This window comes from Bombus pyrosoma, linkage group LG12 (assembly GCF_014825855.1).
Source record: "Bombus pyrosoma isolate SC7728 linkage group LG12, ASM1482585v1, whole genome shotgun sequence".
Taxonomy (NCBI): Eukaryota; Metazoa; Arthropoda; class Insecta; order Hymenoptera; family Apidae; genus Bombus; species Bombus pyrosoma.
Window position 1 is genome coordinate 988,079 of NC_057781.1, and position 18,225 is coordinate 1,006,303.

The following is an 18,225-nucleotide window of genomic DNA, read 5'->3' on the forward strand; positions in this document are numbered from 1 at the left end:
CCTTAAAGTCAGCGCAAGCCGCATTTTGGCGAACGCTGGTTTCACGACTAGTTCACAACCGGAGAATAAATTACTACGGCGGCATAATGGTTCCGACTAATTTACGGAGCTAGAAATTAAAGTTTTTTCATAGATCTTCGCCGATGCCCGTAATAACTCGGCGTCCATGCACCCTCTTTTCCTTTCCTCTATATACTCATTTTTCATTGCTTCTTCTTCCCCTGCGCTAGCGTAAGTCTGTCGCTGGTGAAGTTGATACACGTGAAACCCCTCTGGGCTAAATCCGATTCACCGACCGCACATAACTGGAAGAGGCTTGAAACTTTAACCGGAATCAAGAGGAATACGAGTCCTCACCAGAGAAAGAGTAGAGGAATTAATTGCACTTTTGACTACTCCGAGAAACTGCTCCGTTAAATATTGCCACCGATGGAATATTTCATTAAGTGCGGCTACGCGAAACTTCCTGCGCAACTGTGGTTTCAGACGGGCCGAAGCGTTTTCGAGATCTTCTGGATATTTGGTATACCTAACATTTCGCTCAATACTCGTCGATTGGGAAAAGCTTAGTAGGGAAAGGAGAAGTGTTATCTTTCCTACCTTCGTTTTCTATCGTTCACCTTTTTGCCATTCTTTTTCTCGCTTTCTTTGAAAAACTTTCGCAGAACTATTTCTTCTGAATTCACACATGTATTTCTCAATTCAAAGTAATTCAATCCTATGTTAGAAGAAGGTCACGATTGTTAAAGTGAGATTTCAAGAGCTAAAAATGGAAAAATTATAAACATAATGTTTGACCATTGTGCTCTAGAATCTATACTTTCCGCCAATATTATACATTTAATAAGTATTTTTCTGTACGTTCCCAAATAATTTTTCGCTTTCCCTGAAAAGCTTGTGTAAGTTTTATGAAATACTTGTTTCAATTATAGACTTCTATTTGTCATTAAAAGTGTCTCTCATTACTTAAGAAAGCTTTAAAATAATATTCCAATTACTCGAGAAAATAAACTTGATACCGAAATTTCTTAAGGACACGATAATGTGACAATCTCTCATAAAACTTGTTACTGTCAAACATGTTCTGTTCCAAATGTACCCACAATGTTTCGGTCATCCTTGGAGACTGCATTTATCAAAGATTCAATTGCAAACGCTAACGAAAGCCGATATTCGGTTAATGTTCAGCTGACCTTAACCTACGCAAAGCGCAACGTTGTTGTATATGGAAAGGATGGGGTCCACCACCAGAGATTCCTGGGGATATATAATGTGTCCAAACCAATCCGGCCTCTGGTAGTTGGACCGATTCGATAAGCCCTTAATCCATTGGCAATTAGTCCGCACAGTGGCCAAGGCAACCCCTTCACCCCTAAATCTGCGTCTACCCCGAGGTAAACAATCATTGTCTCTATCTGCCTCGTGGTGTGTTGCCTTCTCGTGCTCGTCGCTGGCTAATTCAACAGTCTCTGTGACTATATAATTAGCCAGTGGATTGTGTATGTTTATGCACGGAATACGGTTGCTATTCACGCACGGATATTTACGATTCAGTGATTTTGACAATAACGAAAGATCGTATGGATTAGCCTGTTTAGTTTTTGGTTCTCGCTTACGTCGGTTTGTCTACCTTTCGTTTCGATCAATTGATAATCGTCTTTGGCGACTATACGGAGGGCTGAAAATCATAGTGTTGTGAGTCAAAATTTTGAGAAGTCGAATTTAGTCATCGATTTCAATAAAAGTATGAAAAGTACAATGTTTTGATTTCATAAATCTCGATTATCTGCCACGAGACATTTTCATGATATGAAAGGATATAAGGATTCTCGATGATAAATGTGATAGATATTATAAAAACTATCAGATTGATTTACGCCAGTATAGTTTTCAGAGAGTCATGTTTGCAAAAAATAGATGTATGTTATACCTGCCGTATTAATAACCACGAACAATATAATCCGGCGTTTTCACTTGTATATAAATATAAATTTAGCTCGTGTTTTACTCCACTCGAATACTATGAAGAATGTCATTCGTTAAAGAAAATCTTGGGTGCGACATTCCTCTAGATTTATATTCTTTCACTAACATATACACAGCAAAGTAACTGGTGCACCTGAGCGAACTAACAAAGCAGGGGGAAAAGATAGAAAAAGAGGAGAAAGTAAAAAGAAAGAACATCGCGCGACGTTCGGGTGATTCGCTTTAAAAAGAAGTATACGTGACGTTCTGGTTCCTTATTTTTCAAAGCGAACGGAAGAGTTTCCACGCGGAGACAGAGATACAAAGACTGTCGCGCAGAAAGAAACACTTCGAGAATAACGGAGAAGATGAGGAAAGAGATTTGAAACGAGAGGGCATAGCTACTTCGTACTTTCGTCGTAAAGAAAGGAAAGCGTACTTCGAAAGAACTCACCGTGATACGTCCTCCTGAGAAACAGCTCGTGGCGTGGCCGCGCCGTGAAGAGCGAGAGAAGACGCGTGACGTGATTCTTGCGAATACGGCAGCGTCGAGTTGTTCTCCAGCGCCGACACAGAACCATTTTGTTTTCCTGTTAATAACGGGAACGAACATAAAATACCGAGGCGCGGGTAATTTAGAAATTGGCTTCCTCTTAACCCATATATTTATATCATCCTTCTAAAAGGATTATTGCAAAATTTGCAAGGTACTCGATTTTATTTTGCGATTTCTATAATACTGGCCAACATTCTTTTGAACGAATAGTCATCTTGTTTAATCGTGTTAGAAAATTAAACAAATTTAATCAATATAAAGAAGTATGGCCACAACAAGTATCTACACACCATTGTATATTTGCTACAACATATGCATGCTGATTAATTAAATCCAAGTATACTACATTTCGTATCATTTAGTAGTACATACTTTCATATGAGTAAAACAAATTTTATACTACGAAAACATAAAACGTGAGGTCTAATAAAAGGAAATGCTTGGTTGGAAAATAAGGGTACGTGCAAATACTCTTTATAGCCATGGTATTCAATTTAGCCTTCAACTAAAGGAATTTTTTTCTAAAAAATAGTAAATAGAGAATTTTAACATTTCTGAGTTAATAAAAAAAGCCTAATTTCTCGAAATGTTTATCAAGTGAACAATGATTAAATGAAATTCTACTTTGTTTCATTGCATTTTGGGATAATTTCGCAAAAGATCAGTGCCAGAAATTCGTTAAAATTTCGTTAGAATTATTAATTTATTAGAATTATTAATAGAGATAGTACAATTACTTTCTAATTGAAACGTAATTCAAATAAAGAAAAATGTCGCTGTAATTCGGCACTTTCTGAACGTATTCCTGCTACATTACAGGCTCTCTGTGGAATGAGAAGAGTTTACGTGCTCGACTTTATGAGTACTATGAATAAGTTATACGAGATCGTTGGCACGACAAGATAGCTTGGAATTTGTGACAAAGTCCTGGGATCAAAAATTCACTTGGATATGGCCACGGGAGGAAAACTGGGAATTCCCGTGTTTATCATTCAATGTGACACCCCTGAGACCTGAAGGAATTATGGGAGCAACGTTACTGCATAAAAAATCGATCGACATGCAAGGTATTTCATATGAGTAATCGCTAATTAATAAAGCAAAGGTTGAGGAATTTGTATAGCGCCATAAAATTGAACAGAAATAGTTGTGAACATTTTATGTTGGCTTGAGAAATAAATTTCTGAAATAATTCTTAACTACGCGAAGAAAATTCAATTTCTTCATTCATTATGTGTATTAATAATGAAGCTATTTTTATCTAATGAGAAAAATTCACTCTATTCGAGAGTGCGTTTTATATCCAATATTAATTTCATCTACAAGCACAGAATTTTATATTTCGTACTTTACTATAAACTACCCTTATGTATCCTTGCACATTCTATGACACCGTATTTTCCGAACAACGACTTTATACTTTCATATTCGGTGCTTTTAAAAATTATTTTACCGACACATTCAATATCCAACATCACGAATACAAAAACACGCGAGCAAAATACCTTCGTGTCAAAATAATCAAAATTTTTACAACAAAAATTACATTTTCTAAACCAAAAATGTTTGAACATGGAACATCCACTGTAGCGTTTGATGCTCGACATTCACACTTTTCTAAATTCGTTCACCGCGATACTAGTGCTAAACGTTGGGAAACATAAAATGCTTCCGCCCAACGTTCCGTTCCCATTTTTACTCCGCGGTAGAGGAAGGATTTCCTCGGCGTAGAACCGCGTCCGCTGGTCGCGAACAAAAGTAAGGCAGACATTTTTTCGGGGTGCGTGAAATATTTATTGTTCCGGAAGGCAGCGTCATGAAAATTCGAGGAGAAAAGATCCCGAAAATGTCCCGTGAAACGAGGCACGAGGAGAAAGTCGCGGACACGGAATTTACGCGGCGAATGAATAATATAGTATGTGAATAGGATACGAGGCACGCTTACGTGGTTGCGGTGAGAGCGAATTGTCCGAGGCCATGGGGGGTGGTGGCGGGGGCACGATTCCGGTTTCCGGTTTCGCCACCAGAAGAACCACGCGATCCTGGATTGCCTTCAGTGTCGCCACCGCTTCCTCGTGCGTCACATTTTCGAGGTTCTTGTCGCCCTGCTAGAATCAAAGGAATCCCTCTTTTCTATCTTTTCTTTATGCTGGTCAAAGCACGATACCACAACTTGATACCGTTGAAATGTAATTCAATTTCACTGGACTTTGTTAAAGCACACTAGCTTTTTCTCTGGCTTCGGTTTCTGATGACCGAGCCAAGTTTCGTTATTAAGGTCAGTCAGCAATTTCATGTAACTTTTTAATTGTTTAAAATTAACAAGAGAAAAATACAGTAGCTCGCGAAAGTATTCCAATACTCATAGAAACCATTTATTTTTATATGAAACAGTTAAGTTTCAACTGGAATGAGACACGACTAACGTAATTATATCAAGCTTTGATGCAACTCTGGCTATTAATTTTGTATATTAATTTTTTACTGAATATATCAATTTCAAATTTTAGCAGTATAATTCTGACAGTCGTGCGTCATCATACTGCTAATAAAATTTCAAGATGTTTTATATGACATATACTTTTGTGGGTCACTGTAAGTATTTCAGGAATGTTCGCCTCGGTGGATGGAACATTGCGCGTTGATTATCGTCTTTTATTAATAAAATCTCTGCAGACATCCGTGCGAATATGGAAAGCGTAAATTTTCTATCATCCCTTTTTCTATCGCGTAAAATATTTCTCTTCATTCATCAACACCGTCCATTCATCTTAATTTGCTAAAGCATTTCCTGTTATCGTTCTATCGTCTCTATTCCTCATTTTCCCGGACGGAGCGACGCGTGAAAGCGATAAGAGCAACACCAACTAGGAAAATGCGAAAGATCGTTCTCTCATGGAGCAAGTATCGATCAAGATTTCGCGAGCCACGGTAATTGATTTCTCCCGTTCAATTTCCCCTGTCAATCATCGTCCTCTTACGGAACACTTTGAGATGGATTACCGAACAAATATTGCGAGAGAGTTACGCGTTACTTTCTTTGTTCGTCGCCTTTATTAACGCGAGTAACTACGTTCAAGCATCAAAACGTCGCCGACGATATCGTGCTTCATTTACGGTATTAAAAAGGAATGGAAAAATCGCAACACATTTCCTAACCAACTAAATATTCTTATCTGCAGATAAAGAACACCTGAAATGAGAAGCGAAAAAAAAAAGAAATATAAAAAGAGGAAACCAACGTTTTTAGTTGATTTTAGGTTCTACGGTGACGCAATAAATTGGAAGATAAATTCATGTAGTTAAACAACGTGAATAAATCTTCCAAAGAAACATATTTCAGTTTATTATTTTTCTTTTTTTGTTGCGCTTTTCCCTTTCTTTTTTCTTTTCCTTTAATTTTCTGGTATTTATTCGACGAGATAGACACGGAGAGATCGTGGGTGAAAAACGATGCACGATCGAAAAAAAGTACGACACGGCACGGCACGGTGGTAATTATCCAGTGCACGTTGATATGTTCACAAAAAAAATACGCCACGGTCCAAGTTCCGGGGACGTGTCATAAACAACTGACGAAGTTTCTGTAACGTTCGTTGCTCTAAAGTATATGCCGACACGCAATCATGCGCAAAGTTAAATCGACTTGCGATCCATCCTGTCGGTCGCTGCTCCGAAAACTTTGGAATAAATCGTTCTTCGAAACGAGACAAAAGAGAGCAGGTCGATCTATACACGACAGAACCTGGCACCTTTTTTAACAGTTTATTGCAGCTATAGCGACTGTGAAACGGGACGTTAAATCTGAGAAAAAGATATTTCAAGAAAGTTTAACAACCGTAGTAATTGCAATTCGTGGAAACCTAAATACTTTAAGCGTAGAACGCTTAATACTAGAATTATCGAACAAACTTTTTTATTCCTATACTTTATACAAATTCCAGATTATAAAAAATGTATTGTTATAAGTTTGTACAATTTTTTTAGCCCATCAAGGTGCCTAATAACCCTAAAATTGCCCCCACTAACGATGCCTTTGTCACGTGAAATAACACAAAAAATAGAAAAATAAAAAAGAATGAAAAATAAAAAAAGAAACTTTTTTCTAACACAGTTCACAATTTTACTTCCAAGCTCTAGCCGTGACTTTTCAAGACTGAAGCTCTTACAATTTTTGACTTCTGATCGGATCCTTTGTCACCCCTCAATATCCCCACTATCCACCCATTTGTTAGGCGTCCGCGACCGTTGCCATGCACGCCTTCTTCTCGAACATTCGGCGGAAGGACCGTTGGGATATTGATGGCTCATTAGGCACTTCGGCGATATACATTGTCGCCGAGTGCTGCCACATCTTTATCTCCGATTTTAAAGTGAGCCGGTCATGACAGCGGCCTGCTCTCTGATGTGGATTGACGTTACACCTTCATACCTTAATAGAACTTTTCATTTGCAACGTTTCTCCGTCAAGTTATATTCTCGAATTTTATTTCCTAACATTATGGCTATGAAAGAGAATTCCAAGGATTCGCTTGATATTTCCTGTCGCCGTTATTTCTTTCACATAAATCCTACAATTTTATAAAATTAAACGAAATTGGAGTATTTGTAACATCATGATAAATGTTAATAGGTTAAAAAGTTATGATGATTTTGATCATTCTGGTATTACATTGACAATTCTAGTATTAAGATTTTGTCACGCTGCTAGTATTTGTTTTACGATGTTCATAGGTTGAAAATAGCATCAGTTGCGGCTGTGAATCAATGAGACCGATGTAACGGTTTTAAACGTAGCTTTTTCAACCACGAGTTTCTCGGGGAGAGACGAAAGAAGAAAAGGGAGCTCGTCGATGCGAAAAATCGGAGGAAGCAGCGAAACGAACAGGTTCCGTGCGCCTGCAACCACGGCAACGAGTCGATGGAGCAGCTATCAATTACTAGTCACCATCAAAAACCATTCTGATCTATTTTTCATGCAGCCCTCAACGCGGCTTCTTATTTATGAATCGCGAACGAAACGAAGATTTGCCGAATTTCGATCAACTTCAAACGTTCTACTCAAGTAAAGCTTGAAACGCGACAAATTACGAGTCATAGAAAATTTATTGGTTTTTATCGACTTTGAGAAATGTTTTTGGTGCCTGCTTTTCAACATTTAAGAAATTACCTTGGAGCAGAGATTTTATTATTTTCTTAGCGGAGACGAAGAGAGAGAATTAGGCGGATAAATTTAGTAGATAAATCGAGCTCTGACTGCGAGAAATTGCGCGATTACGTTTTTTCGTTTCAGTGAAGAATATATTTCTTCTTTGTTCCCGGCAAAGCTATTTTACATGAAGGATTCTCTAATCAAGACCAGCTTTCTTCTCGACCTAGCTAAATAGCAAGAACTGTAATCGCCAATCAGATTAAAAGTGTAAATGGTATTTCAACTATGCGAAGAACTACTCTTTAATTCTATGATGTATCAAAAATTCTACGTAATTCTACGTACGTATAATAAATACGTTAACAGGAAGATATACGGTGGATTTATAATTCGCTTTACAATTTACGATTATTAAGTCACTTAACGACTCGAAGGAACGAGACTCGAGGATTTGAGAATAATTTTATTGTTATCTATTAGGTAATGATAGCGGCGTGGCAGAAAGAAATCAGAACCGAAGGAGTATAATTTTGCCTGAACTTACCAGGGCATTTCTGACGGCCACTAATTTGTCTCCAACGACAAGACGGCCCTCTACTTGCGCGGCGCCGCCTTCCATAATTTTCGTTACGTAGATTCCATTGTCACCAGGTATATGCTGATTGCCAATACCTCCAGCGATACTGAAACCGAGGCCCTTGCTACCCTTAATTAGCTCGATTTCGATCAGCTGCGTGTGCCTCCGTCGACGTACATACTGAAAATTAATTGAAGCATCCGTTACGTCATCTATGCATATAACATCAAACACATGTTCTTAAAAATACAAAATTACTTTACAACATTTTTTATAGATTTCGTAACGATTCCTTGAGATTGGAATGAAAAGTAATATCCCATTTTTCCAAATTCGATCAGATTAAATTGACTAAATCAAACAAATTTATGGGAGTGGTTCTTTCTCACAAAAAATTCCCTCGCGTGAGAAGCGCAACAATGAATGGATGTGATTTAAACTTACAGAAGGTACTGGTTTTTTTGCAAACAGTACCTACTATCGTTTAACCAGAACGTTTATAAATTGAATTAATCGTCCTTCTTTTTAAACTAACAGATAAAAGATCGATACTTATCAGGAAATCGTAGGTGAGTTACGGTGTACTGAGGCAAAGTTAAGATTCGTCGTTCGGAACGAGCGCCATTAAATTTTGAGAAATTAAATGGAGCGTTACATCGAGGACAATTAAGATTTCACTTTCACGGCGAGGGCCGTGCTTCGTTTACCGCGGTGTACCGAAACGCTACATGACATAAATTTAATTAAATCGGCCCGGTAGGAAATGTTGTTAAAGTTTCACTAACGTTAAGCCTCCTCTTAAGGGTCCACGCTTCGAGGATATTGCACAGGGGGCTAGCAGTGAAATAATAATATCCAGCCCGTAAACGCTTTTATGCTTACCTCCGTACCTGTTTCCTAGCCACTTGGAAAAGGTTAATAACGCAGGTGAGCGGGTGTACAAACGAGAAGAAAAAAGAAGAAACGTGTCGTAAAGAGGACAGAAGGGAGAGAAACGTATCAAGATCGAAAGATCGAAGAACACATTCGAAAATATGTGTTTAAAAAAGGAGGAAAAAGGATAAAAACATTCTGCATCTTCGGGAAACAATATTTCCCAGGATGCAGCAGGATTTTAGATTAAATACCGGACTACTGCGTCGCGCGGAAATTTATTCGGCTCGCATTTCGCGCACCACAGTAGCACGCTCAACTCGTCCATTCAGATGCTAACACGCTCGACGGTCCGCGAGTTTTTTTTAAATTTTTCGGTTCTTGCTTCGTGGTCGAAGCTTACGACGATGCGTTACGAAATTAATTCATTATTTCCGACGTACAAAAAAGCCGGCGTTTATTTTATTTCATTCCTGCGCTGGTTTCTAAATGATCGTTTGGTCGTTAGAACGGGAACATCGCCCTTTCGTTTTCTTTTTATATTTTATTTTCGAGGTTCTAAAAGAAGAGATATCGCGAGAGGTAGGGAAACGCAAACGCCGAGCATTATTTCGCGGAGGGATGAGAGGGAATCTCGGTTTTCCGCAAGATATACAGCCGGCATTGTCGTCGGCCGCGATTATCTCGCGTCGAGCTACCAGATAATAATTGGACGTCTAAAACGGATTCTTTCCAGCAGACGCGGCTTCATTGTTCGGAGAGATCTTTCAAATCTCGCGCCAATTATTGCTATTTCTTTCTTTTGTGTTCTTTAATCGACGCCTTTAACAATTTCAAAGACGATGCATAAAATATAAAAATTATATTAACAATTTTCTTCTGCACTAATCCAAGTGAAGTACTTAGATAGAATCATGAAATTTTGTACGATCTTGAAATTAAATCACTGATGATATTTTAAGATGCGTTTGCTACGAAGCATAAGATAATTTCCTCAGAAAAGCCTCATTCGATTTGTTACTGTTTCTTCTCTTAGTTTTCTTTAATCAACGCCATTAACAAATATGAAAATCGTTTCAATAATTTTGCGCCGTAGTGTCAGTCATAGTTGATCAATACATCGATCTACTCCATAAATTGAAAAGTACAGATAAGCGTATAATTACGTAATGAAATTAAAAAATTAATAAAAAGTTGCGTTGGATCGATTTATCTTCTAGAAGGCTCACATATTATTTACGAATTATTTTTAAACAAATATAATAAAAACTAGGTCAACATCTTATGGTAGATAAATTGTTTTACCTGTTATATACATGAAAAAACAATAAAATAGAAAATGGAAACTTACTAGTTTAACGGTATTCCCTGCTCGTTTGAGCGCATCGACGGCTGCCGCGTGTTGTACGTCGACAACGGAAACGTCATTCACCTGGAGTATCGTGTCGTTGACGCGTAGACGACCGTCCCCGGACGCGGCACCGCCCGGTATAAGTTTCGTGATGTAAATGGCAGTGTCGTTGCCGAAGTGTGGATTGTCTGTACCCCCGGCTATGCTGAAGCCAAGCCCAGCACCACCCCTTTCGAGTACAATCTCCTCGTACTCCCAGTCATCGTCTCCGTTGACCTGTTATTAAATCGTATTCACGTTAGTAAAATTTCGAAATATATTCCAACTTATCATTTCATCACAATTCGATATATTCAGTTGTACCAAAAATTTCTTTCGTTTTATACGGAAATAATAGATGCGCAACATTTTTTGTTTTATATTATTTCATTGGATTATATACGATCCATTTCGCTCTATTGGAACAAATGGAAAGAAACTTTTGGAACAACCTAACACTAGGTTTACGGGACCCGTCAATTTGACGGATTTCAAATTTCGAAATGAAATATCTCAAAAACCATAGCATTAATTTTAACCACTTTCCACCGTAAATTAATCATTTCATCTAAAGAATTTATACCCACAATTATTTTTTCCTAGGCTTTCTAATTTTTGAAATCTGTCTGTAGTATGCCTATCTCTACGGAATCCGTCAAATTGACGGGCTAGCTGATTTCATAAACAAACCGTTTTTCAAAAACAATGTGCAGAAGTTTCAGTTATTGTAGACATTTCCCATTATTTTCTCCGCTTATTGTAAGTATTTAGAATAGGATAATTGAATTTGGGCACAGTATTTTCTTTTTTTGACCAATCCCCCTTTTCTAACAATCATGAGTAAATTCAGGAGATATAATAAGATATTGAATAAAATTTTCAACATTAATGAAGATTATTCTGAGGATACCTCCGAAGAAGATCAATTTGAATTAGGCCAAAGCGAAACTGACAGCGAAAGTTCTGAATACACTGAAAGTGGAGAGACAGAAGGATCTTCGGATAGTGAAGAGGAAAACTTCTTGAAAGTGTGTCGTAATAAGAAAAAGATGCGTATTTTTTCTAGTTCTGACTTCGAGGATGAAAGGACGAGCATTCCAAGCATATCCCAAAATGTAATGGGTGAAATTGAAATTGCAATTGACGGGACATAGTGGATAAAACTGAAAGCAGGCGGATCTAGAGGTAGGACGCCCGTTCGTATGATATTCAAGGATATCGCAGGGCCTACTGGTTATGCTAAGAGAAATACTATGTCGGGTTATGTAACTAGTGCCTTCGAATTGATAATTGATAGACACATAATGGAACACATAAAAGATTGCACTAAAGCCGAGGCGCATTGAGTTTTGGAAAAAGACGGACAATCACAGTTGCTGAGTTACGTAGTTTTCTAGGAATTCTATATGCCCGGGGCGCATATGAAGTGAGATCATTGAAAGCCTCTGAAAGATTACAAACGGAGAAATTTGCGCTGATATCCGAAATATGGAACAGATTTATAAGTAATAGCCAGGCTTCTTACAAAGCATATGAAAATATCTCAATAGATAAACAATTATTTCCAACGAAAGCCCGATGCAGGTTTACGCAATATATGCCGAATAAGTCTCATAAATTTGGTATTAAGTTTTGGTTTGCAGTTGACGTCCAAACAAAATATATTTTGAATGGTTTCCGTTATATGGGGAAAGATGAAACTCGATGGTCAAAGGAAAAAAGGACAAGATGACTTTGTTTTCCTCACATTTATATAAATCAGAAAACTACACGCTTACTGTGTATAAAAGTAAACCTAACGTAAAAGTCCTTCTTCTAAGCACCAAACATACAAGTATACAAGTAGAAGATAATTATAAACGTGTCCCAGAAACCATTGCTTTTTATAATAAAACAAAATTTGGTGTGGACGTCGTTGACCAGATGGCACGCAAATATAGTGTGAAAGCAGAGAGTTTCCGATGGCCCCTTCAAGTTTTTTTTTCAATATTTTAGATTTGGTAGCGATAAACGCGTGGATATTATGTAAAGAGTGCACCGGATCAAAAATATCCAGAAAGGAGTTCATATTTTTCCAAAGATCAGACGCTTTATTTCTGTTACTTTCAACGTCAGAAGTGCGAAAAAGTTGCCAAGTAGGCTACTGCAAAAAAAAAAATAGAAGCAATAATTGTTGTATATATTGCAAAAAAGATCGTATGCGGAAAATGCACAAACAAAATTCAGTATATTTGCAAAAAATATGCTTAATAAATATGATTACCCTATAGCGATAATGTTACTGTTATCATTTCGGTGATAATTAAAAAAAAAAGACTTTTTATTTATTAGGAATTTATATAAACGTGAAGCCTAATATTGTTCAATTCAGACTTAATTTGAATAAATCGATTTTTTAAAGAAAATGCGTATTTTCGTTTATCCGTCAATTTGACGGGTACTCGTAGAGATAGGTATATAAGAAACGCCTGCAAACCTAGTGTTAATGTATATCATTCTCTTTTACGTCTGTACATCTGCAATAAAATTGGATTTATTTCTGTAGTAAAGCTAAAAATCTTATATCACTACCAAAGCTAAAAATTCTATCACCTTAGACAGTTTATTCGTTGAAAAACTACCGAAACAAAAATAATTATTATCGATACCTGTAGCGTTAAATTCGAATTAATATTTTCTATATTAAAGTGAAAAACAATTCTATATCAAAAAGATTCTCGTGGAAATCTTCTCTTTTAGAATGTGCATCATTCACTATTGCAATTCAATTTTTTAATCAAATAGTGAAATAATTTGAATCGCATTGGAGATATACAGATATGAAAAATAATCAAAATTAGAACGAATGACAGGATGGTAAGATTAAAACGCAGGAAGAATTCAGTGCAATACAAAGGGAAGCGTAGATTACATCGGTAATCCAGCACGGGTCAGTTCCTAATTACATGAGGGACTAAGCTTCCCGCAGAGCGAAGGAGTTAACTGGCTAATTGATTTTGAGGCCCGCAGAGGAGTAGATTAGGTCACGGATCTGGATCGATTGTGGTAGAGTTACGGTAGTTATCGCGAGAATGCTGATATCGTTCAACAATGTTATAATCCGTCACGCCTCTACGCTTATCACGGTACGAGATTAATAGAGGAATCCCTCACAATACAGAGGCAAACGAACTTCGTTCCTTTCAACAAGCTTTCGAAGACGGATTTTAAAAATCTCCGTACTTCCTGCTTACAACAGTTTGAACGAATCACATTTCTCATTCAATCACATGGAAAACACAAATACAGCATTTTTCCCGAAAGAAACAAGAACACTTTCAATCGCAATATTTCATAGAATTAGTCAATATTTCGCATGAATCACTGTTGTCGATTTTGAAACGAAAAACTGCCAATTCCACGAATGAGAAGTCACATGTTTCAATACACCCAACAAAATGTTCGATCATTTTTCCCTACACACTAAGGTGCTACGCTAAGGTTTAAGTATTCCTAAGAGCCCATCGATGACTCAGCCTCAAACGAAAACAACCATCTACCATTCTATATATCTAACCTAATACGTACTCCATTCAAGACAGAATAGGATCAACCTAACAGAGAAGCTTCGAGCACGACACGTATGCCGAAATGCATTCCGCGTACCAGTTGGGGTATCGCGATGATCCGCGTGCAATCACGAACTCTACGATAGATTTGATGCACGCGGTTGTATCAGCCCATATTGCCTGCGGAATCGTGAATTAATCGTCTCCGAATTACCATTCTATGAAGACCAGCCCTGGACAGATGGAACGCCGTAAGGGTCGTTACCGGAAATCCCTGTTACTCCCGGTAACAGAGCCCGATGTAGGTGGTACGTTGACGTTACGATGCAATTATGCTTGTGGACTGTCGCTCGGCTAATCGACGATTAGCGACTGTGTCACAGTGAATGCCATTGTTAATTAATCCGACTGCGTTTGCGCTTAGAAGAAGATCAGTTCGCTGCCACGGGCGATATTGGTCGTAATGTACGTGTCGGACGATAAGCGTGTGAAATATCATGGTATAACGGTGAATTGTCTGACGTGCATGAAATAAGATGTGAAGCATAAGTGTGATGGATAAAAAACAGTTTAAAATTGGTGCTCGTAAGCAGAAGTATTAATAGCTTTTGGATTGGATATTTTATGCTACGTTGAGAATAGTCGATTGAGAAATCTGTTGATTAGGGAAGACGAATTAATTCGTCATTTTAGATTGTCAATTTCTTAGCTAAGATTTTTTAGAGTAGAGCTGTTATTGTTTCTTCGTCGACAGTTTCTTTTGAACTAATCTGTGGATTATAAAATTGTTGACATCGCATTTCACAACAACCCTCATACCACTTTCTTCAAATTTCAACTCACATATATAAGGAAGTTATAAGAATGTTCTGATTACTCGTGATTTATAATGAGATTTTGATACCTTTGTCATAAATTTTCTTAACATTCAATATATGTGATGTACAGTAAATTTCCCCTTTCTTAAAATGATTAATCATTAATTGATGGTAGAACATTTAGTGTATGATACTGGTCTGTCAAGTTGTAACTTTGAAAACACAATATGTCATGTACAATCAAATATAAAACGCAAAATTACCATTTTATGGGGCCCGTTTACCATGATAGTCGTCATCGTGTGTACTGAGCCACTGTTGTCAGCAACATTTTAAAACACCGACAGCAAAATAACAACGCCTAGGGGTAAGTACGATATTTTTGGTTCACATTCACCGAGTCCACTCGAACAACATACCAGATATCGATGTCCGCGTATCACTACTTTTATCGCACTACCACATACCGAAACGCTTGAAAATCTCGTTCACTTTGACACTGAAACGCCTGCCACGGAGGTTCGTTCAATGCAGTTGCAACCCGTGTTTCGTTCCAGCTCGAGAGAAAATCTGCAACGCGGGAGCTCTTCCTGACGCGATGAAAATAATGCATAAATCACGCGGATTATTTATGACGCGGCGCCACAGCAACGTATTATCAAGTAATAATCAGTATCGGCGCGTTGCGTAATACCGTGGAAAATTCACGTTGGGAGCAGAGATTAATACGCTGCTGACGTTTGCATAAATCCTTGCAGCTACTTTAAACGTGTCGTGATATCGCTACCAGAATATCTTTCGGCCCGATTGTTCGCAAATTTTCAAAACTTGTGCCTCAAAATTCGACAACGATGAAGTATAGTTCTTTAGTCTACGTCACGTTTCTCACTATGTTTAAAATAGGAATTCCAAGAGCTTCACCTTATGACCACTAAATATATCTCAAACAACAGATGCGAACGTTGCATGAAGTTTAGCGACGCGACAAAGTTTATCGAAAAATAAACTCCACGTGAATTCGATCGCATTACACAATCGAAACTCTCGAAGACGAACTCATATGTCTAAGCGATTAAAACGTGGATGAGACGGACTTCCTCGAAGGCTGGAAAACGCGAAACTGCGACAGTTCTGTCAGGACGAGCAAGAAGTAACGTTATCCGGTCCCGTTCTCGTTCCCGCGGAGCGTCACACGCTCGAAACTGGTGACCGTCTCGCCCGCGACTCGACTGTGCTCGCTCGTTCACGCAGGTTCGCGTTCGCGCCGCGCCAGTCATCGCTATTATAATATTAGACCAGTAGCCGGCTATTTCCAACCGACTGTGAAAATATACCAACGGCACGCGTGCTGCACGAAGAAGAGACGGCCACGATGAAACAAACGTTTCGTGGTCAGTCACACGGCTCGCCAGCGAGCTATCGAGATTTATGGTTCCGTCGATCGATCGTGAAAACTCGTGCGAGCATTCGACGAGATACCGCGTGTCTGTTGATCCGTTTTCAATTTTTACGTCATTTTGTAATCCTGGTGTATGTTCTTTACGCGTCCGGCTTATGAGTTCCGGGTTTTTTTCCAGAACAGACTGATTATTTTAAGAATAATGAAAAATACGTGAAAATTACCTGGGAAAATAGTTTCACGACAAATTAATTTATTTAGTGAGTATCAGCTATGAGAATTAGATATGATTGGAATTATAGGTAGAGATAAGAGGATAATAGCGGAACAGAAATTATTCAATTCGCGCAGTATTGGGTTTGTATCCATTATTCCTCCGATGTTTATAGTAAACTATAGTAACTAGACTAGGGATGTTTATGCAAATTCACATTGGATGGAACTCATATAAAGATTAGTTTCAGTCTCTATGTATCATAAGCAGTATTTTGGATATCCTTGCACATTATATGTATTCTGTACATCTGTGTATATCTATGTGTTTATACGTTTAAATTTTCCATAAACGCATAGTAGATATATGCATATCACTACACACGAGGCACAAATTACATTCGAAGTCTGATAAGCAAAAGAAACGGGTCTAATGCACGAACCCGACTCGTGGATGCACATTTTAGCTTTAGCTGGAGTGTACATCACGAGCTAAGCTCGTACAATAAGAAAAACTCACGTTAACATCAGAAAGAACCTTTATGAAATTTGGAATACATACATTTCTTAAAGATTACGATCTAAAAGCATTTCGTAGAATTTGTCTATTATACAACGTACACGATTGCTTTGTATCCTATCAATCTTCAGTGCGCAAGCAAATATTCTGTTACCAGAATACGATACTCTGAAATGAGTACACTCTGAATTCCTATAACAATAAGCAACTCGTTATGCATAATATAGATCATGTACTTCAAATATACAACGAGAAGATCAAAATAATAACATTAAAGGTTCAATAAATAAGTTTCACAAATTGATGGATTACCAATCGGTGGTTCAATGGCTCGATTCTGCCAAGCAACGGATTAATTGAGGCACGCCGGTAATTCCGTTAGTAGAATTTGCGGAAGTTCGTCAGGAAGGGTATCCACGTGCGTTACGTGGATACGACGTTCAAAACCGACACGGTGGTCCCGGAATCTTGGCTCGAGAAACTCCAACGGGCCGAGTCCGTGCCGTTCGTGTTTCGAATTAACATCGCGACTCTGAACCCACGGCTATATTCGTTGGCCTTTGTTGGAACGCACGACTCGGTGGAACATGGGTAAAGATAGCCACATTTCGTGGCAAATACACGTGGTTTCGGGTCACGATGACCTTGAAAGTAATTATCGACCATTGCACGAATCGGTACAAACGGATTTCTCCTCGAGTCTGCATTTACTAAAATTTTTTTAACGTACTAATTTCGTATTTTTATTTTATTAGTGGAATTTACGCAACTATATTTACATACGATATTTTATTTACTTACGCTGGACGTAGCTGTCGTTAAAAAATTGTTATCCTCTCAGCTTTGCTGAACAGTCGAGAAGTTTAAGAAGAGTTGAATCGTAACTTTTAAATTTTGTGCGAGTTAAAAGGGATTCGAAGCAAACGCTGAATACGGTTTTAAGGTATTCTTATCGTATTTCGTAGTAAGAAATATAACGTGTACTATCGCTATAGATAAAATCTTGTTTCTATGTAGAATGTAGATAAATCATAATAATTATCGAGAGTTCAGCAATACCAACGTAAATTGTAGCTAGTTAAACCTTGCAATTCAACGTTTAATTAACTTGTAGATATTACTCTGCCGCGACTGCCATTTTGGAGAACAATAAAATTTTCAGGAAACCACGCAGAATTTCTGTCAGAGATCACATCATTCACTGGTCTCTGGAA

General features: G+C 38.0%; 1 protein-coding gene across 23 annotated transcripts in view; it reads right to left on the reverse strand.

The window, feature by feature from the left end:
- Nucleotides 1-18,225, reverse strand: part of LOC122573521 (disks large 1 tumor suppressor protein) — a 533,282-nt gene that overhangs the window by 81,690 nt on the left and 433,367 nt on the right. For 20 of the 23 annotated variants that reach the window (XM_043739984.1, XM_043739982.1, XM_043739987.1 and 17 more), the window contains 4 exons: nt 10,475-10,750; nt 8,218-8,430; nt 4,467-4,629; nt 2,420-2,555 (listed from right to left, as the gene is read on the reverse strand). In XM_043739984.1, the coding sequence (XP_043595919.1) occupies nt 2,420-2,555; nt 4,467-4,629; nt 8,218-8,430; nt 10,475-10,750 (788 nt within the window). The remainder of the gene's footprint in view (nt 1-2,419; nt 2,556-4,466; nt 4,630-8,217; nt 8,431-10,474; nt 10,751-18,225) is intronic. The other 3 variants (XM_043739996.1, XM_043739995.1, XM_043739973.1) reach the window with 1 other exon arrangement.